The sequence below is a fragment of the Rhinatrema bivittatum genome, chromosome 17, assembly GCF_901001135.1.
Source record: "Rhinatrema bivittatum chromosome 17, aRhiBiv1.1, whole genome shotgun sequence".
Taxonomy (NCBI): domain Eukaryota; kingdom Metazoa; phylum Chordata; class Amphibia; order Gymnophiona; family Rhinatrematidae; genus Rhinatrema; species Rhinatrema bivittatum.
In genome coordinates, this window is record NC_042631.1 from 60,180,682 (window position 1) to 60,201,604 (window position 20,923).

Below are 20,923 nucleotides of genomic sequence, written 5' to 3' on the forward strand. Positions count from 1 at the left end.
GCAGGGCACCCAGGACGAGCCCGGATTCAGACACTTCTACAACAGTATTATTGGTGGCCTGGAATTTGCAATGACATAAAAGCTTATGTGGCTTCCTGTCCAACCTGTGCCCAACATAAGATTCCTACTGGGAAAACACAAGGACTGTTACAACCATTACCGGCACCCTTGAAACCTTGGACACACATCTCACAGATTTCATTGTGGACCTTCCGCCCTTGGAGGGCAACACTGTTATATGGGTAGTAGTGGACCGGTTTTCTAAAATGGCCCACTTTATCCCACTACCCTCCCTTCCGTCTGCTCCTCGGTTGGCTCAACTGTTTATGCGCCATATCTTCTGACTTCACGGTTTGCTGCAGCACATTGTTTCTGACCAAGGGCCTCAGTTCACAGCACGTTACTGGTGCAATCTCTGAAAAAATTTCACATTTCTTTGGACTTTACTACCGCGTTTCACCCGCAAGCCAATGGACAGGCTGAATGTACGAATCGTACATTAAAACAGTTTATGCGAATATATGTCAATTCTCGCCAAGATGACTGGGCTACTCTTCTCTCTTGGGCTGAATTTTCCCATAATTCTCACGCCTGTACTTTTACGGGGGCTTCGCCTTTTCAGATCATATTTGGAATACAACCCAGACCACCCTTGCCTTTGCCATTACCGGTTCCATCCTCTGCAGCCCAGCTCACTGCTGCACAATTAAGATGGCTATGGGTCCATACTCAGCAGATGCTATGTAAATCAGCTCTCTCCGCCAAAACCTTTGCCAATAGGCAGCGTCAACCAGGCCCCCGGTTCCGCCTGGGTGACAAAGTGTGGCTGTGCACCGGGCACATCCGCCTGAGAGTTCCGTCCATGCGATTAGCCCCTTGGTATATTGGGCCCTTTCTGGTGCTTCAACAACTGGGTCCCGTGACCTATCAACTTCGTCTGCCAGCAACATTACGAATTCATAACTCCTTTCACACGTCTCTGCTGAAGCCATTGGTCCTTACTTGGCCTACTCGCAAGGTTCCTTAAGCCTCACCGCCTAGGGCAGAAGAGGAGACGATTTATCAGATGCGTGAGGTACTTGATGTCTTAAATGAGGTCGCACATGGAGTACTTGCTGGCCTGGGAAGGATTCGGACCGGAAGAGAATTCCTGGGAGCCAGCTAAGAACATCCTGGATAAGACTCTTCTACAGAACTTTCACACTGGGCATCCAGGCCAGTGTGAAAGATCATCATGGCCGCCGGTTGCTGCAGACCGCGACTGGGGCAAGTGCCTACCTGTGGGGTCCGACGATCCCCCAGGCTCTGGCAGGCATGGGCAGTCCTCACCCGCACTCTCTTCTTGGCCGTTGCCGCTGATGGTGTCTGGCCGCATGGCTCCTCATCAGCGGAATTGGCTCCGTCCCCCTCTGGGGATAACTAGAGCCACGTGCGCGGCTGGCTACTAAATTTAAAGGAACCATGACAGGAAGTTGTCGTGGTTCCTCCTCTGGATTCCTCCTGTTTTCTGGGTATTTAAGGTATTGAGGCTCTGGAGGGAGTTGGGTCTGTATACGTTTTTACTTTTATTTTAGTTTCGCTTGTGCTTTTAGCTATAAGACGAAACTGAAGGAGACACCTGTGGCTCACAGGGATAATTGCAGGCTGAGCATGCTCAGTGCACTCAGTGTGCCAGTGTCAGTCAAAGCTTTGTAGAAACTTTGACAGAAAAGTTTTCCGTACAGGGCTGCATCCTATGATGTCACCCATACGTGAGGACTAACATCCTGCTGTTCTATGAGAACACCTGTTACAGGTAAGCAACACTTGCTTTATCTGTGCTTTAAGAGATAAGCTCAAATCAATTACCGGAGGCTATGTACTTGGTGATTTATTGGAATATTGTAATTGTTAAGGGGAAAAGATGAAGGAGCATTAAGTAATAGGAATTTGCTCTAAATGATATCAGTTTTTGTAATATTTAGTAGTAATGTATCATGAAATAACCATCAATTAACTCACTGAAGACACAAAGAAACATATTTAAATGTGTCCGCCATTGATGATGAATAAGGAACGACACATTGAATGTCAGCGCAAATTCTGTAAATTACACTGAGACAGGAGAAAAGTTTACAGATGGGAGCAAGGTAAATATCAAATAGGGTTGCCAACAAGGCAGACCTCTTGGGAACTTCAATCATTACCACTTTGCATACAGAATACACATTCCATGCTGATACACCTTATCAACGTTCATGCACCTCCTCAATGGAAACTTCTTTCTTTTTCAAACCAATATCCAAGTAGCCATGTTCTACATGAACAAAATGGCATAGTGTCATGGTGTCTCTTCCAAGAAGTGATAAAGATATGTGAATGGACATGCAAGCATCAAGCAGTCCTGCAAGCAATCTTCTTTCCAGTGATCACCAATATGTTAGCAGATCACTCAGTAAATTATTTCGTCCACATGAATTGTTTTTGCAATAATCAACAGCTGGAAGGCATGTCGGGAAAAAACAGTAAGATGGAAAGATTTTGCTCTAATTTGCAAGCAAGCTCAGATCCACTCAGGACACTTTTCATCCCTGGATCTAATTTTTATCAACACGGACACCTGATATACCCACCAAACCAAAATAACCGAAATCCCCTGGTCAGACCACTCCCTCATCCAAGCCTCCCTTACCTATAACATGAAACCAAACATAAACGAAAACAACACAAAAACCTTCACATACCACCCTCACTTTGATATTGAAACGCTGCAACAAAATCTCCAAGATGAACTCACGAACATTGACTACAAACTCAGAAACAGCCACAAATTCATGGCTCAACATAGCAGATAGAATAAACCCTACCATCTTAAATCAATAAAAAACCCAAAACACCAAAATCGATGGAACAATGATTTTTTATTTATTTTATTTATTTATTTATTTATTTATTTAAAGTTTTTATATACCGACATTCGTTAAGAAAACATCACATCGGTTTCCATACAATGTGAAAGCAGCCAACAGGGCTTTACAGTGTAACTGATAATAGAACTGGGGGGAGGGGGAGGGAAGGAGGGGGGAGAGGGGAGGGTAACCAGGGGCTTTGCTGTACATTCAGTAAGCGTGATACAAAATTAGGTACATATGATAGCATAAGATCAGCCAAACGTGAACTCAGGAAAAAAGAGAGATCCTGGTTCAAAAACAAAATGGACCCACTACTCAATGCCTACAGAACCCATCTAGCAAACTATAAAAAAATTATCCATAATGCAAAAAAAGACTTCTACTCAAGCAATATAAATAAATACCAACATAACCCTAGAATGCTATTCAACATCGTACAAAGACTCACCAAACCACCAAATGAACTAAGAACATCTTCCAGCACAAAAAAAAGCAATGAATTTGTGGAATATTTCACTGATAAAATAAAAAAAACCTAATAAATAACTCCATCACCAACACCAACACTCATACCCTAATCCCAAAATTGCATCTGAAAATGACATCAACACGGTCTAACTTTGACCCTGCCTCCTCGCTCGAAATCCAAAATATAATCAAAAAAATGAACCCAGCAAACCACCCCATTGATAGTATCCCCATTCAGACAATTAAACTGATTGAAAACTCAATAAACAAAACAATAACAGACATAGTCAACCTTTCCCTCACCGAAGAGAAATACCCTGAATGCTTAAAATCAGCAATCATTAAACCATTAATAAAAAAGAACAACCTAGACCCTGAGAACATTCAAAACTACTAACCTATATCAAACGTACCTTTCATTGCAAAAATCATAGAGAAAATCACCCAATCCCAACTCTCCAACTACCTCGACATGAGCAACATACTTCAACCCTCTCAATTTGGATTCAGAAAGAACCTATGCACAGAATCTCTACTTCTCTCACTAAACGACACAGTACTCAGAGGATTTGACAAAGGACAAAGTTACCTACTAATCCTCCTGGATCTATCAGCTGCTTTTGACACAGTCAACCATTCCATCCTAGTCGACAGACTGTCTGAAATAGAACTCATGGGTAATACCTTAAAATGGTTCTCCTCCTACCTATCACATAGAAACTTCCAAGTAATGTTCAACAACAACCTCTCGAATAAAGTAAACCTCAACACAGGAGTGCCGGAAGGATCTACCCTATCAGCTACACTTTTCAACATATACCTTCTCCCAATCTGTCATACACTAGAACACCTTGGTCTGACCCACTTCCTATACGCTGACAATATGCAAATATAGGTCCCTGTACAGAATACGCTGGAAGAAACATACGATAGAACAGCTATATCTCTCGGAAATCAAACAGCAGCTAACTGACCTGAAACGTATAATAAACATAGACAAAACTGAATTAATCATCCTCGACAAAAAAAAAAACCAACACTGCTCCCATGAAGCCGCTCAAAACTGAAAACCCAACAACATCTATCTACCCTGTCACCCATACACGAAATCTAGGAATCACCATTGACAAAGAACTATCATTCAAAATCCACATAACCAACAACATAAAGGAAGGATATCACAAATTACTGACACTCAGACATCTTAAACCCTTCCTTGCACAAGATCTTTAAAAATGGCGTGGGCCATCCAGTGCTCCTACCATGTGACAGGGGCCGACCAATGGCACGGATACCCTGTCACATGGTAAGGGCAAAAGGCCATTGGTGCCATTTTGATTAGTGGCAGCCGACGGCCCAGGAGCGGGAGATCGCTCCCGGGACCCCCATTGGACTACCAGGTACCTGTAAAATGATTTTGGCGGGGTCAGGAGGGTGGGGGAAGCAAAGGGATTAATTTTATAGGGTTGGGGTGGGTTTAGGGTTATTTTTGTGTGCTGTTTTTCCCGCCCTCCCCCAAAAAGATTAGAGAACCCCCACAAACAATATCGTGGGGTTTTCCTATCGTTTCGGGGGAGCCCCTGATTTCAGACAATTTTGAAAATATCGACGATATTTTCAATCGTCCGAAGCCCGATTCACATCCCTACTATAAACTCTTAACATAGGATTACCTAAGACAATGTGCAAATGGCCTCACATAGTATATATTACATCCTCCAATGAATACGCAGAACTACTAAACTTAGAGCTGTTAAATTTAGAACTGTTAAACCCCTGCTGTTACAGATCCACATTCTTTTCTCCTTCACTTATTAACCCCAATACTATATGTAACAACAATTTGTAATAATCTTTGCTGTATATAATAATCTAAGTATAAGTAATAACAATTTTATATAAGTAACTAACGCTGATATCCTAAAACAGCAACTCATCTGCATGACAAGATGCTGCGATGATGTTTTATCTAACCTTGTCTCAAGATTCTGTAAACCGTTCTGATGGCGAAACCGAATGATGGTATACAAAATGTGTTAAATAAATAAATAAATAGAATACAGACCTAATGAAAGCTTTTCCACCAATTCCGATGATAGCCAAGATGATGCAAAAAGTGCTCAAAAATGAGGCCCACCCAATTCTTATTGCACCAGCGTTTCCTGAAGAGGAAGAAGTTGGGATTATGGACGTTTCTTTTGTCACTGTTACATTCCAGCCTGTCTCAGGTACAAGTTCTGATGTCTTTGAGCAGGCGCTTGTTTGGCCTCTTCTGAAAAAAGTCAGTACTGATTGTAATGTTTTAGCAAATTATAGACTAATTTCAAACCTTTCTTGTTTTAAGTAAAATCTTGGAAAATGTAGTGTGGAGATTTTTATCTTTTCCCTCTTATTCACCCTACAAAAGTAGACAAAGATGAATCTGTTCCAGTACATTGCTTCCATTTTATTTTACATGTAATATTAAATGGAGAATGTCAGATTTCGAACAGGCTCTAAGTTGGCATTCTAAAGTCTATTACATACAGCAAGACTCATATGTTGTGTCTACGTGCAAAGACAACATGGTTCAGCAAAATATGTCATATCTTAGCATTTTAATTTAGCTTGACCAATTGCAGTCTCATTTCTGCATTTCATTTCAGCAACATATGTCTTAGGTCTTGAGAACACAGTTTTAATTCTATTATCCTCAAGCACAGCACATTTGGTTACTGATAAGAAAGGATCATATGTTTTTGTCTAATTAGAAAACATTGACTTTTGCTCCTACCTTTGCTCTTCCAAACATAGAAAAAAATCAGGTTAATGAGTATAACTTCAGAGAACATTGATCTGCTACCTTAAGCTAAATTGGACTGAGAGGTACAATAAATATTTTAATTTCCTCAATAGCATTCCAGTAGTTATTGGTTTTTGTCACAAACATAGAAGGTATCCATTCTTGTCAATCAGACTTTAAACAAGAATACAGAGCCCTTACTGTTGGCATTGTTTGATACTGTAAAACTCCAGACAAAATATTCAGTGGCTGTTATCTGCTGAATATACTAAGATAAAGGATCTGGGTACCTTTGCTATTCACTTAAATATTTGCAAAATTAACACTAAAACTAGAGGCTGAGCAGTGGCTAACCCCCTCATACTCCCTCTTACTCTTTAATATGATTTAAGAATGATGCACAGCCAAGCAGACTACTACCCCCCCACTCCTCAATTTATATATAGAGCAGCCTTTTCAGATCTCTCTTTTGTTCCAATATATTTTAAAATTATCCCATGGTAGTGATGCAGATTCTTCCCTCCAAAACATACTTATAAAAATATTTTGCTGAAAATCTCAGTGCTGAGCCCTCAAAATTATTCTGAAACAGAGCGGGAGTAGGAGAGGCTATCTGTACCTGCTCTGCTTAATATACTTAATATTAACTTGTTCACTGCATTCATCAATACTTGCTCTCTCCACTAACAACTGTCAGTGAAGGACTGTCAGAACAAGTATTCAGCACCAGATGGATAAATTGTCATGCCGTCTAAATGACTCCATGCCGACACTTTCATATTGGTCTCAATGTTAGTTGGGTAATGACTTACCTGGTAGAAATTCATCCATGGTGGTTTGTCTGTTATCCCAGGACAAGCAGGATGCTAGTCCTCACATATGGGTGACATCAGTAATGGAGCCCTATGTACGGAAAACTTTTGTAAAAGTTTCTATGAAACTTTTCACTGGCACCAGAGTGCCTACTGAGCATGCCCAGCATGCCATGATATTCCCTGCCACAAGGGTCTATCTTCAGTCTTCTTTTTTCCGCGAAGCAGTTAGCCTCATGGTCTCTAGGAGTCCTGTGGAATTCTCCACAACTTTAACTTAAGAAAAAGTTAGAAAACTTCTAGCCGCAAAGGGTCTCCCCTTAGTAATCACCGATCGCGGTAAGTTTTCCATTTTTGCGGTTCCGTTCCGTTTTTTCCATATTTTTTGTCCTGAGTCATTGGCCGTCGACGGCTGTCCGGCCCCAAAATGGCTTCAGGCTTTAATAAATGATATTGTAAGGAACTAACTACATAAGAACTGTCAGTGTAAATTGTACAGGCTTCAAAAAGTGTCCCAAATGCACCAGGAACATGTCCATTACGGACCCTCACCAGGACTGTGTCCTCTGTCTCGGTGAAGGGCATGATGTTAAAACTTGTCCCTTGTGTGCCACGATGACATCAAAGGGCCGTCGTCTACGACTAGAGAAAATGGAGCAATTGTTTAAAATACAGCTTGTATCAGCTCCATCCACCTCAGCACAATCGTCTCCGGCTGGGTCGATTCGAAAAGTCGTATTTAAAAAGCGTCTACCAGGTGAGTCGGGAGACGCTCCCTTTTCCTCCCCCTCACCATCGTCCAGGGCGTCGACATCGGGCAGTGGAAAAAGCCCGCGAAAAAGATAAGCATCGCCATCGGCACCGTAGGCCGCATACGGCATCCGCGACCTCGATACCCGGCGAGCCATCGACAGAGGGCGGTACACCGACTAAGAAACCTCGGCTCCAGGATCAGGCTTCAGAGCCATCGACAGGGCGATCCCTGCCGATTCCAGCGCAGGGAACCGTGCCTCCTCAGGGCTCTGAGGAGGGTACCGGCATCGCCGTCACCGCCCCTCCCCCCCATGGGTGCTCTGTTCTCACCATCCATGCGGGCGGAACTTGATGTATATATACGTCAAGCGGTCAGAGATGCTTTCATCGAGGCGATGCCACGACCTCAGCCGTCTACGCCAGCAATGCCCTCGACACCGATCCCGATGACATTGCCGGTTCCAACACCGGTGCCCTCGATGCCGATTCCACCACAACCATTGATGCCGATGCCGCCGGTTCCGGCGTCTGTGCCAACGATGCCGTCGATTCCTATTCGGCCACCGGCACCAATGCCACCATCGATGACAATTCAAGAATCCTCCATTTTTCAACCATTAATGGATAAACTGGATTCTCTAATTCAGGCTTTTTCTACTTCACCTCAGGATTTCGATTCAGATCCACATCAAGAACCACTGCCTGGTCCATCAGGAGTTATTCCGCTTGTCAGACCACGTACACCAATGTCTGAGATCCCATTTAAGCCACTTAGACCATCTGGACATCCACTGGATACTGGTACAGACTCAGAGAATGATCTATCTTCTGAAGAAGATATCCTATCTGAACCTTCACCACCAGAGGACAGAAGAAAATCACCACCAGAAGATCTTTCCTTCTCTAATTTCATAAAGGAGATGTCGGACACTATCCCATTCTCTCTCCTCTCGGAAATAGACACTAGGTAGAAGACCTTGGAGGTCCTTCAGTTCGTGGATCCTCCTAAAGAAATACTAGCTATTCCAGTGCACGAGGTCCTGCAAGAGCTAATGTACCGGATGTGGGAGCACCCTGGCTCTGTGGCAGCAGTTAATAAACGAGCTGATGCCACATATCTCGTACAACCCATTCCAGGGTTCCAAAAGTCTCAATTGCCACACTAATCTGTAGTGGTTGAATCAGCCCAGAAAAAGGCTAAGAGGCTGAAACAACATGCTTCCACACCTCCAGGTAAGGACAGTTGTTTCCTTGACAGTTTAGGAAGGCAGATCTTCCAAGGAGCAATGCTGGTTTCACGGATAAACTCATACCAATTATTCATGAACCAGTATCAACGTGACCTGTGGAAACAGGTTGAAACTCTTTCCCAACATTTACCAGACCAATTTCAAGAAGGTTTCCTCCGCCTCGTGCATAAGGGCCTAGAAGCAGGCAAGCATGAGGTGAGAGCCACTTACGATTCCTTCGAGACAGCCTCCCGGTTATCGGCTTCAGGTATAACAGCTCGAAGATGGGCCTGGTTGAAATCTTCTGAACTCAGGCCAGAAGTGCAAGAAAGGTTGGCAGACTTACCTTGTCTAGGGGAAAACCTTTTTGGAGACAAGGTCAAAGAGGCAGTGGCAACCATAAAGGACCACACGGAAACCCTGAAACAGTTGTCTCAACTTCCTCAAGAGACACATCAACCTTCTAGGAGGCCTCCTAGAAGAGAAGTCAGGAAACCGTACTATCGCCCTCGATGATATTATCCTCCTGCTACCAGAGTCAGACAGCAACGCCCTACACAGCGTTCCCAAACTCGACAGAGGCCTGCTAGGCCTCAGCAGCCTGCGCCTACTGCATCCACATCAGGCTTTTGAAATCCAACCAGAGAGCAGAAACCATTCTCGAAATCCTCTTCCACATTTACCAGTCGGAGGTCGAATAGCTTACTACCATCAAACTTGGACCTCCATCACAACAGACCAATGGTTACTCTCAATTACATCTCAAGGGTACCGCTTGGATTTTCTCACTGTACCAAATGAAAATCCTCCTCTTTCATCTTGGACAGTGTCTCATCACTCCACAATTCTACAAGCAGAATTATCCACCCTTCTGAATGCCAGGGCCATAGAACAAGTTCCCAGGCCTCAGTGGGGCAGAGGATTCTACTCCCGATATTTCCTCATTCCAAAGAAAACCGGGGGCCTACATCCTATTCTGGACCTCAGAAATCTCAACAAATTTCTAAAGAAAGAGAAATTCAGGATGGTATCGTTGGGCACCATGCTACCTCTTCTTCAAAAAGGAGATTGGCTCTGCTCTCTGGATCTTCAAGACGCTTACGCTCACATTCCCATCTTTCCTCCTTATCGACAGTACCTGCGATTTCTGGTGGAAGAACAACACTTCCAATATCGAGTACTATCATTCGGCCTAGCGTCACCACCTCGAGTATTCACAAAGTGTCTTGCAGTAGCAGTCGCACATCTTCACAAACAAAGAGTGCATGTGTTTCCTTACTTGGACGACTGGCTCATCAGGAGTCAAACACAAAGCGGAGCTCTCACTTCTCTCCAGCTCACAATAAAGTTGCTTCACTCCTTGGGATTTCTCATCAACTACGAGAAATCCCATCTCACACCATCTCACCAGTTGCAGTTCATAGGTGCAGATCTCAACACCATCACAGCAAAAGCTTTTCTTCCAAGAGACCGTGCGCAAACGCTCGTTCTCCTAGCGCACTCTATTCGCAATCAGTCTCGAGTTACAGCTCATCAGTGCCTCACCCTACTCGGACACATGGACTCAACAGTTCATGTCACTCCCATGGCCAGACTGACCATGCGACTAATGCAATGGACACTCAAATCTCAATGGATTCAAGCCATTCAACCATTGTCCACTCCCATTCAGATAACACAAGATCTGAGATCTTCCCTTCTCTGGTGGACATCAACGCTCAACTTGCTCAAAGGTCTACCTTTCCAGCAACCAGTTCCACAAGTAACTTTAACTACAGATGCGTCCACCTTGGGTTGGGGAGCGCACATTGCTCATCTAAAGACACAGGGCACGTGGACAAAACAGGAAGCCTCTTTTCAAATAAACTTCCTGGAGCTTCGAGCTATACGCTATGCTCTACATGCGTTCAAGGACTGCCTTTCACACAAGACTGTTCTGATCCAAACGGACAACACAGTAGCCATGTGGTACATCAACAAGCAAGGGGGAACAGGTTCCTACCTCCTTTGTCAAGAAGCAGCTCAAATTTGGGACTGGGCCCTAGCACACTCAATTCTTCTACGGGCCACCTACCTAGCAGGCATCCACAACACAGTAGCGGATCGCCTCAGCCGTCACTTCCAACCACACGAGTGGTCTCTAGACCCAATGCTAGCAACCAAGATATTTCAACGCTGGGGTCAACCAACAATAGATCTCTTTGCATCCCATCTGAACTACAAAGTGAACAATTACTGCTCTCTCCTCTGGCAGCAGAGCAGCCTACCAAGGGACGCCTTTGCTCGCCACTGGAACTCAGGCCTGTTATATGCATATCCACTGATACCGCTCATAACCAAAACTCCAGTGAAGCTTCAACAGGACAAGGGGACCATGATACTCATAGCCCCATACTGGCCTCGACAAGTATGGTTCCCCACGCTTCTAGATCTTTCAGTCAGGGATCCAATTCGCCTGGGAGTAGCTCCCAATCTCATAACTCAGGAACAGGGTCAGCTGCGCCATCCCAACATTCAATCCCTGTCCCTGACAGCATGGATGTTGAAAGCTTGATCTTACAACCACTCAACCTTCCAACCACTATATCTCAAGTGCTGATAGCCTCACGTAAACCTTCCACTAGAAAGAATTATTCCTACAAATGGAAACGGTTTACTTTGTGGTGCACTCAGAAAGCACTAGATCCTTTCACTTGCCCCACTACCTCACTACTAGATTACCTATACCATCTTTCAGACTCTGGTCTTAAGACTTCATCTGTAAGAGTACACTTGAGTGCAATCTCAGCTTATCATAGCAAGCTGGGAGACACACCTATCTCTACACAGCCTCTCGTCAGTAAATTCATGAGAGGCCTAACGCACATTAAACCACCAGTTCATTCCCCAAGCATACAATGGGACCTGAACGTAGTCTTAACCAGGCTTATGCGTTCTCCATTTGAACCCATAGATACCTGTGACCTTAAATTTCTTACATGGAAAACGGTTTTCCTTATAGCCATTACATCAGCTAGAAGGGTCAGCGAACTACAAGCTCTAGTCACATACGAACCCTTTACAAAGTTTCTACATCACAGGGTGGTCCTCCGTACTCATCCTAAATTCCTTCCAAAGGTAGTCACGGAATTCCACCTCAATCAATCCATAGTTTTACCAACATTCTTTCCAAGGCCTCACTCTCACCAGGGAGAAAGAGCCTTACATACCTTACATACCACAAGAGAGAGAGCCTTTACCATAGCCGGCCCCTCCCTCTGGAATTCTCTTCCCACGTATCTCCGCCTTGAACCTTCCTTACCCAACTTCAAAAAAGGCATCAAAACCTGGCTTTTCTTACAAGCATACCCTGACTCCAATCAGACCTAAACCCCCTCCACTGCCACTTCCAATTCCCTTACCCCTTCTAATCCGTTGATGCATCCTAGGGAATTCCTGATTTTGTAAATTTGTTAATTTTTTCTTCTCAGTTTTTTTTTTAACACAGTTCCTATCATTTTCTCTCTCCCTAGCACTTCACTACCTTTCTCCTTCCCGCAACTTCTGCGCTTATTGTCACCTGACCCCCATCCTCTCCTTTTTCCTTCACTGCTCCACCTCCCCCCTCCCTGTTATTTGTAATTTCCTCTTCCTCCTTTACAATGTTGATTGTGAACCGGCATGATATGTCCTATGAATGTCGGTATATTTTAAAAGCATTTAAATAAATAAAATAAATAAAATAAATCTTTCTACTTAAACCGCACTACAGTCCACAGGAAATCCAGTCGGCTGTTTGTATCCTATGATCCAAACAAACCTGGTAAACCAGTGGGTAAACATACTTTGTCAAATTGGCTAGCAGATTGCATACAATTTTGTTATGGAAAAGCAGGCCTTACTCTTCCAGGGCGAGTAAAAGCACACGCAGTCAGAGCGATGTCAACCTCAGTAGCACACCTTCGCTCTGTACCTATTCTGGACATTTGCAAAGCAGCAACATGGAGTTCTCTTCACACCTTTGCAGCTCACTACTGTTTAGACAAAGAAGGAAGACAAGATTCAGCATATGGACAATCTGTCTTAAAGAACTTGTTTTCCAGTGTAACCCCAACTCCTTCTACATCCAACCTGCTGTGATCTTCGGCTGCGTCATTTCCAACAACAATACTTCACCATTGCTTCAATACGAAATGACTCAGCCTCTAGCTTGCTAATCACCCATATGTGAGGACTAGCATCCTGCTTGTCCTGGGATAAAGCAAAATTGCTTACCTTGTAATAGGTGTTATCCCAGGACAGCAGGATGTAGTCCTCACAAAAACCCACCCGCCACCCCGCAGAGTTGGGTCCGATACGTTTTATTATTTTATTTTTGGCTAATGCTAATTGCTACAAAACCAGACTGAAGGGAGACCCTTGTGGCAGGGAATATCATGGCATGCTGGGCATGCTCAGTAGGCACTCTGGTGCCAGTCAAAAGTTTCATAGAAACTTTTACAGAAGTTTTCCGTACATAGGGCTCCATTACTGATGTCACCCATATGTGAGGACTACATCCTGCTGTCCTGGGATGACACCTATTACAAGGTAAGCAATTTTGCTTTATCTTCAAAGGTTAGCTAAACAAACCGTTTTGAATATTGGTTACCTAATTTCTGAATATAGGTAACTGCTACTAGGCTCTATATAAGACTTCTTAATTGTCTGATTCTGTGTAAAAATGTGTCTTTGATAATTAAATCATTATAGTCTGGGATACATTCAATCATACCTACCCACATTTACCAAGAGGTCCAAAAACATAAATTCTAGCCAGCTAACTTATTATTCAGCTAGAATTTAGCCGACTAAATTAGGGTGCTCCAGGGGCGTAACTGGGAGGAGTTGAGTTAGATAAGTTATCTGGCTAATTCTGATATTCGGAGTTAGCTGGATAAGTTAGCCAGCTAAGGGCTGGATTTACTAATACCACTGGGCTCTTTGAGTCCCACGGTAATGGGGGGCGGGGAGGCGAAACAGGGGGGTGGTCCTGCGATAGCCAGCAGCGATCGCACCTCCACGGTGCGATCGCTGCGGGCATCGTGCCAAATAACTACACCATAAAAGGTGTAGTTATTTGGCTCAAAACTGACAGCGATAAAGGTGCTTACCTTTCGCTGTCGGCGCAGTCTTCACGGCGTCAGCCCCGATGCCACCTCGACTCCTCCTCTTCCGGGGCTGACGCCGCCCCAACTCCGCCCCATCTTGGTATCGCATGCGATAAGGGACTTTTCGCATGTGAAAAGTCCCTTATCACGTGCAATCCGCTTGGTAAATGACCCCCTAAATCTAGTTGGGTCAAAGAACTATCCTATCATTAGCCAGAAAAAATTAGCTGGCTAACCTTAAAATAGCTGGCTATATTCAACAGTGTAGCTACACTACTGAATATACCTCCAAAATTAGCTGGATAAGTCAATCTGGCTAACTTTACTATCTGGACAGTGTCTAAATATGGACTTCCAAGTTGAAAAGTAGTCTATGCCAGAATGCAACCTCTCTATTTTAGACATGTTCTGTGCAAAATAAATGCACAATAGAATAGCTGAAACAAATCAGTCACCTACATTCTACATTTTTCAAAGTAACTGCAAGCAGTCTTGAATTGTTCTGGCTACATTGTTTAATTTGATCTCTCACTTTTTAGTTTACATGTATTAAATATATCATACAGAACAAGTGGTTTTACTTAGAATTATTTTTCTTTTTAGATATTATTACATGTGGCAGCAGTAGTGTTACTGACTTTGCTTATTAATTCTACGACAATGAGGAAGATGGCTAACATGTTGGGTAAGAAAAAAACATTTTGATAAGAGAAACTATAAAAGTAGTTTCACCTTGCTTCACTGAAACTTATTTTCATTCAATCAAAGCAAATATAATGGCCCCAGGCTCAAGCAAGTCAACTCTATACCAATTACATAGATAAGATTGTATCCATTTATATGACAGTAAAATATAGGTAATGGTGGGTTTGTGGCATAATGTGGACTCTTGGTCGAAGTGGCGATGACTTCTCCCATGAGAAGGGACCCCATGGGGAACCACAACGATTGGCTAGACTCTTATGAAGCAGAAACTGAGGAAAGAAAGCTTTATTATACTACAGTTGTAAGAGTTGATAACACCATAGCTCAGACAGTCTCGGTAGTAGATGGTCTCACCCAGATGTAGCAAAGGTCCAGTAATGTTCCGCAGCGCGGGATAGGCCGTGAACCTGAAGGGTGGAATATGGAGAGCTGGAGCGTAGTGATACTCACAAGTGGCAGTGCTGGTAAAACCTCCTTGGTAGTAGAATGGATAGAAGGTCCCGTGGTCCATTATACAGGATACTCTGAGCTGGATAGACCCTCAAGTGAGTACCTAGGAGTGCTGAAGGGTCCTGGAAGAAAGAAGACAAGACCCCCAAGGAGCAGGTGTCTAGGTTAGTCAGTTGAACCCCGAAGGGCAGGTAGAAGCGAGAGGCCCCCGAGGAGTGGGTACCCAGAGCTTCCGTAGGAGTGATATACCCAGGAGGGTAAAGAGGAATCCAAGCGAGCAGTTTAGAAGCGGTCAGAGTAGCAAAACTGAAGTCTTTGCTAACTCGTTGAATTGGAGCGGAGCAGAGGTTTAAATACCCGGAGGTACTGACGTCATGCGGTGGGGACGCCTCCGAGGTTCCCACCATGACGTATTCAAAAGTGTAGTTGGCGTGCACGTGCGCGCCCTAGGAGGCATCAGGAAAAAGCATGGCAGATGGGGATGCCCATTCTATGTCGGAGATACCAATGTTTTTGGCAACCAGCAGCGGAGGCAGCCATCTTTCCAAGGGAGGAAGAAAAGGGTAGAAGAGAGGTGAGGCAGAGCGGTCGCAGCTGTCTGCGACCAATGGACGCAACAGTACCCCCCTCAAAGGGCCCCCTCCAGGACCTCTTCCTGGTGGTCTGGGTTTTCGAGGGTGTGCGAGATGAAATTGACGTACCATGTCTTTTTCCAGGATGTTGGCCAGAGGCTCCCATGAGTTTTCTTCTGGGCCATAACCTTCCCAGGAGATGAGGTATTCCCACGTCTTGCCTCTCTTACGGACATCCAAGATGTCATCTACAGCATATTCAATGTCGTCCTACATGTCCAGGTTTGTAGGTTCTGGGGTCTTCTTGGAGAACTCTGAGTGCATCAAGGGTTTTAACAGAGAGACATGGAAGGTGTTGTGTATTCTCATTGATGGAGGTAGTTTCAAACTGTACGTCAGATTTCCCAAGTGCCGAAGGATTGCAAAGAGTCCTACTGTTATGCTCAGGCTTGTGAACCCTTGGCCAACGGGCGGATGGTATACCTTTTGGAAGATCCGTAGGTTCTCTCGTCGGGTGGCGAGGCAGAGCGGAAGACGGGACCAGCTGACACTCGGCACTGGAGACTGAGGCGACTGCGGAGGCGGATGAAGAGACGAGAAGAGGAGCTGTGCCTTCACCACTGGAAGTCTGTGGTCCCCCCAGGAGGAGCCCGTAGGGACCCAGACCGCTGGGGCTTTGGTGGACCTTTGAGAGGTCAAGGTATCGGTGCAAGGGCAGACTGGAGCTTCGCCCTGGAAGCCCGCGGTCCCCCCGGGAGGAGCCCATAGGGACCCGGACCGCTGGGACTTAGGCGGGCCCTTGGAGACGGTAGTCTAGAAGGAGTCCTAGGTCGAGTGCCAGAGGGTTGTCGCTCACCAGTCCGAGGTCATGCACCGAGGGATCACCACTTGCCAGTCCGAAGTCACACACCAGAGAATCACCGCTTGCCAATCCGAAGTCGTACTCCAGAGAATCACCGTAAGCCAATCCAAAGTCAGGAACCGGGAACACCAAGACGAAACAGGAACAGGATCCAAAGCTCAAGGAACTCACTGAAGCAAGCAGACTAGACAGCACTAGAGGACGTTGCCAAGTCACTGAATGAGCAGAGAAAGCTTCCCTATATACTTCCCCTGCTCAGGCTGATCAAGAACAGGTGAAGTTAGTTAAAGGGACTAGATCCCTTTAAATCTGCAAAGGGGGCGCGGCCTCGTGCCTAAGGATGGTGGCGGCCATCTTGATTTTCCCCCGCGGAGGAGAGACGTCGCTGGACGCCGCGAGGGGGGAGCAGGATGGCTACCCTGCAGCGAGCAGCATCGGGGGGCCATGCAGGAGCGATGGCCTGAGTCAGAGCCCTCCCCCGGGGCTCCTGTGGTGAAGGAACACCGCGGACAAGGTAAGGGGGCCGCGGTTGTGGTCTGCCATGGCCGCGGAACACAACACCTACATAGCGAGGTGCAAAACATGCTGAAGGTAGCTTAAGATGGAGGAACTTGGTACTCAACCAAACTTTGTCTCCAGGCTGAAACTGAGATGCCCTCGATGGTGAGCATCGTAGCTCTTTTTTGCTTTCTGTCCTGCTTTGAGGAGCAGATCCTTTGTTTGCTTCCAAAGCTGAGATAACTGCTGCAGTAGCCTGTGTGGCAGGAGAAGCCACTGATAAGGGAATTGGCAGAGGAGGAAGCGTTTGTCATCCATAGACAAGTTGGAATGGAGAAGACCCTGTAGATGTAGCAGGATGTGAGTTGATAGCAAATTCTGCCCAAGGCAGCAGTTCTGCCCAGTCACTCTGTCTTGAATTAACATAGGACCGTATAAACTGCTTAAGCGTTCTGTTCATTCTTTCAATCTGACATTAGACTGAGGGTGGTAAGTGGAGGTCAAGTCCAAGGAGATGTCAAAGTTTTGAAATAAGGGTCTCCAGAATTTAGCAGTGAATTGTACTCCTCTGTCAGACAGAATATTAGGCATTCCATGAAAGCGGAAGATATGTTTGATGAAGAGTCTTGCTAACTCCACGGCAGAAGGTAATCCTGGTAAGGCTACAAAATGTATACACCAAAAGCGCAAATAAAACTTTACTTTGGTCACAGTTTAAAGCTTGCAATTTCTTTATTTTCAATGCGGTAATTCCTTTCAGTGAAACACAGTGTTTAACAACAATCCCCAACACGGACCCGTGTTTCGCCAGTTCGGCTGCTCGGGGGCTAATTTTAACAACAGTCTGTGTCACAAGCAATCTGTGTCACAAACAGACTGTTGTTAAAATTAGCCCTCCGAAGCAGCTGGACTGGCGAAACACGGGTCCGTGTTGGGGATTGTTGTTAAACACTGTTTCACTGAAAGGAATTACCGCATTGAAAATAAAGGAATTACAAGCGTTAAACTGTGACCAAAGTAAAGTTTTATTGTGCTTTTGGTGTATACATCAGATGTGTTAAGTGCACCTTTTCTCCAGTGTAATATTGGACAAGGCTACAAAATGTGCCATCTTGGAGAAGCAGTCAGCGGTGACCCAAATGGTATTGTTCCTGTTGGAGAGTGGTAAGTCTACCACAAAATCGGTTGCTATATATGTCCAGGGTTCATCCAGCGCTGACAGGGGTTGTAGCAGACCCCAAGAACGTCCAGCTGGAGGTTTTTGCTTGGCACAGACAGCGCAGGAACCCACATAAGCTTGTACATCCTTTTTCATGGTTGGCCACCAGTAATACCGCTGTAACATGGCCAAAGTACGACTCTGTCCAGGATGGCCAGGCAGGCGGGAATCGTGTGCCCAGTTCAACAGTTTCTTCCTTTGATTTCTAGCCACAACTGTCTTCCCAGTGGGTACAACATGAGTGGCTGCAAGCACCACTCTCCCGGGGTCAATGATGTGACGGGGTTCATCAGGTACATCCTGAGGGGAAAAGGATCATGACAGGGTATCAGCCCAGTTGTTTTTCTCTCCTGGACGGTATTTCAAGAGGAAATCGAATCTGTTAAAGAACAGTGACCATCTTGCTTCACGGTGATTGAGTCGTTGAGCATATCTGAGGTACTTCAAGTTTGTGTGATCAGTGTATACTACTATCTGATGTTATGTGCCTTCCAGTCAAAGATGCCACTCCTCAAAGGCCAGCTTGATTGCGAGTAACTCTTTGTCTCCGATTCCGTAATTACTTTCGGCAGGTGAGAACCGCCTTGAGAAGAAAGAGCAGGGATGGAGCACATTGGAATAGCTATATTGGCTCAAAACCACTCCCACGCTGATGTCCGATGCATCAACCTCGACGATGAATGGGCAATGCGGGTCTGGATGATGGACGCACGGCTTCTTTTGAAAAGCCTCTTTGAGCATCAGAAAGGCTGATATAGCTTCAGGAAACCAGTTGGCGGGGTTGGCTCCCTTTCTGGTCATAGCAGTGAGAGGAACTGTCAATGATGAGTAGTTCTTGATAAAGGAACGGTAGGAGTTCATGAAGTCCAAGAAGCGGCGCAGTACCTTCAGGCCTGTAAGTTGGGGCCAATCCTGGATACTTTCTAATTTCTTAGGGTCCATCTGAAACCCGTTCTTAGAAACAATGTAGCCCAGGAAAGGTACAGACTACTTGTGGAACTTGCACTTCTCTAGTTTTGCGTATAAGTGGTACTCCCGCAGGTGTCTCAAAACCTTCTTGATGTCCCCTTAATGTGTATGTAGATCTTGTGAGAAGATCAAAATATCATCAAGGTGTACTACTACACATTGATATAATAAGGTGTCGTTCATCATATTTTGAAAGACTGCAGGTGCGTTACTTAGTCCGAAGGGCATGACGAGATATTCGAAGTGTCCATTGCGGGTGTTAAAAGCTGTCTTCCACTTGTCTCCTTCACAAATGCGCACCAAGTTGTATGCTCCTTTGAGATCCAGTTTAGAAAATATCTTGGCTCCCTGGAGTCTATCAAATAGTTCGGAAATCAAGGGCAGAGGATACCGATCCCTGTAGTCGATTCAGGGACGTAAGGTGCCATCTTTTTTCCCTGCACCAGCCGGAAATTTGGAGGGTCTGATGAATCCTTTTTGAAGGTTCTCTTGTATATAGGCGGACATGGCCTTAGTCTCAGTTGCAGAAAGAGGGTAAACTCTTCCTTTCGGAGGCTCTGTATTGGGTTTCAGGTACCGTATTTTCCGGCATATAAGACGACTTTTTAACCCAAGAAAATCTTCTCAAAAGTCGGGGGTCGTCTTATACGCCGGGCACACCTGCTCTCTGACCAGTTTCTCTCAATCACACACACATGCTCTCAATCAAATGCATTCTCGCACTTACACACAGGCTGGCTGCTTCTCTCTCTCTCTCTCACTTCCACCCCCACCCCCGAGCACAAATGGTAGCTGCATCACCTCCTTCTCCAACCCCCGCAGGCCAAGAAAGAAGAAACCCATCGGCCGCGGGAGGCTCACGCTGCTCTCTCCTTTCCCGATTACCAGCTCCTTCGACTGCTCGGGGCCGATGCTGCTATCTTTTCATGCGGCACGGCTTTCTCCTTCCCGCGCACCGCACTGCCGTTGCCGCTGGGCTAAAAGCACGTTCAAGCCCAGCGGGAACGGCAGCGGTGCAAAAAAAAAAAAAAGCTGTGGCATCCGCGGCTGGCCTTGTCTTCTTCCCGCCCCCCCCTTTGAACCAGAACAGGAAGTGATGCGCGGGAAGAAAGAGCCGTGCCGCGTGAAAAAATAGCAGCGGCGCAGCAGCATCGGCCCCCGAGCAGTCGAAGAAGCTGGTAATTGGGAAAGGAGACAGCAGCGTGAGCCTCCCGCGGCCGATGGGTTTCTTCTTTCTTGGCCTGCGGGGGCTGGAGGAGGAAGCTGCTGCAGCTACGGTACTATTTGTGCTGGGGGGGGGGGGCGTGGAAGTGAGAGAGAGAGAGAGAGAGAGAAGCAGCCAGCCTGTGTGTAAGTGAGAGAGAGAGAGAAGCAGCCACCCTGCCTGTGTGTAAGTGAGAGAGAGAGAGAAGCAGCCACCCTGCCTGTGTGTAAGTGAGAGAGAGAAGCAGCCACCCTGCCTGTGTGTAAGTGAGAGAGAGAGAGAAGCAGCCAGCTTGTGTGTGTGAGAGAGAGAGAGAGAAGCAGCCAGCCTGTGTGTAAGTGAGAGAGAGAGAGAGAAGCAGCCAGCCTGTGTGTAAGTGA

General features: G+C 45.6%; 1 protein-coding gene across 1 annotated transcript in view; it reads left to right on the forward strand.

Moving 5' to 3' along the window:
- LOC115079138 (sodium/hydrogen exchanger 10-like) overlaps positions 1 to 20,923 on the forward strand; it is a 947,289-nt gene that overhangs the window by 203,336 nt on the left and 723,030 nt on the right. The window contains exon 5 of the mRNA XM_029582257.1: positions 14,668 to 14,749. Within this exon, the coding sequence (XP_029438117.1) occupies positions 14,668 to 14,749 (82 nt within the window). The remainder of the gene's footprint in view (positions 1 to 14,667; positions 14,750 to 20,923) is intronic.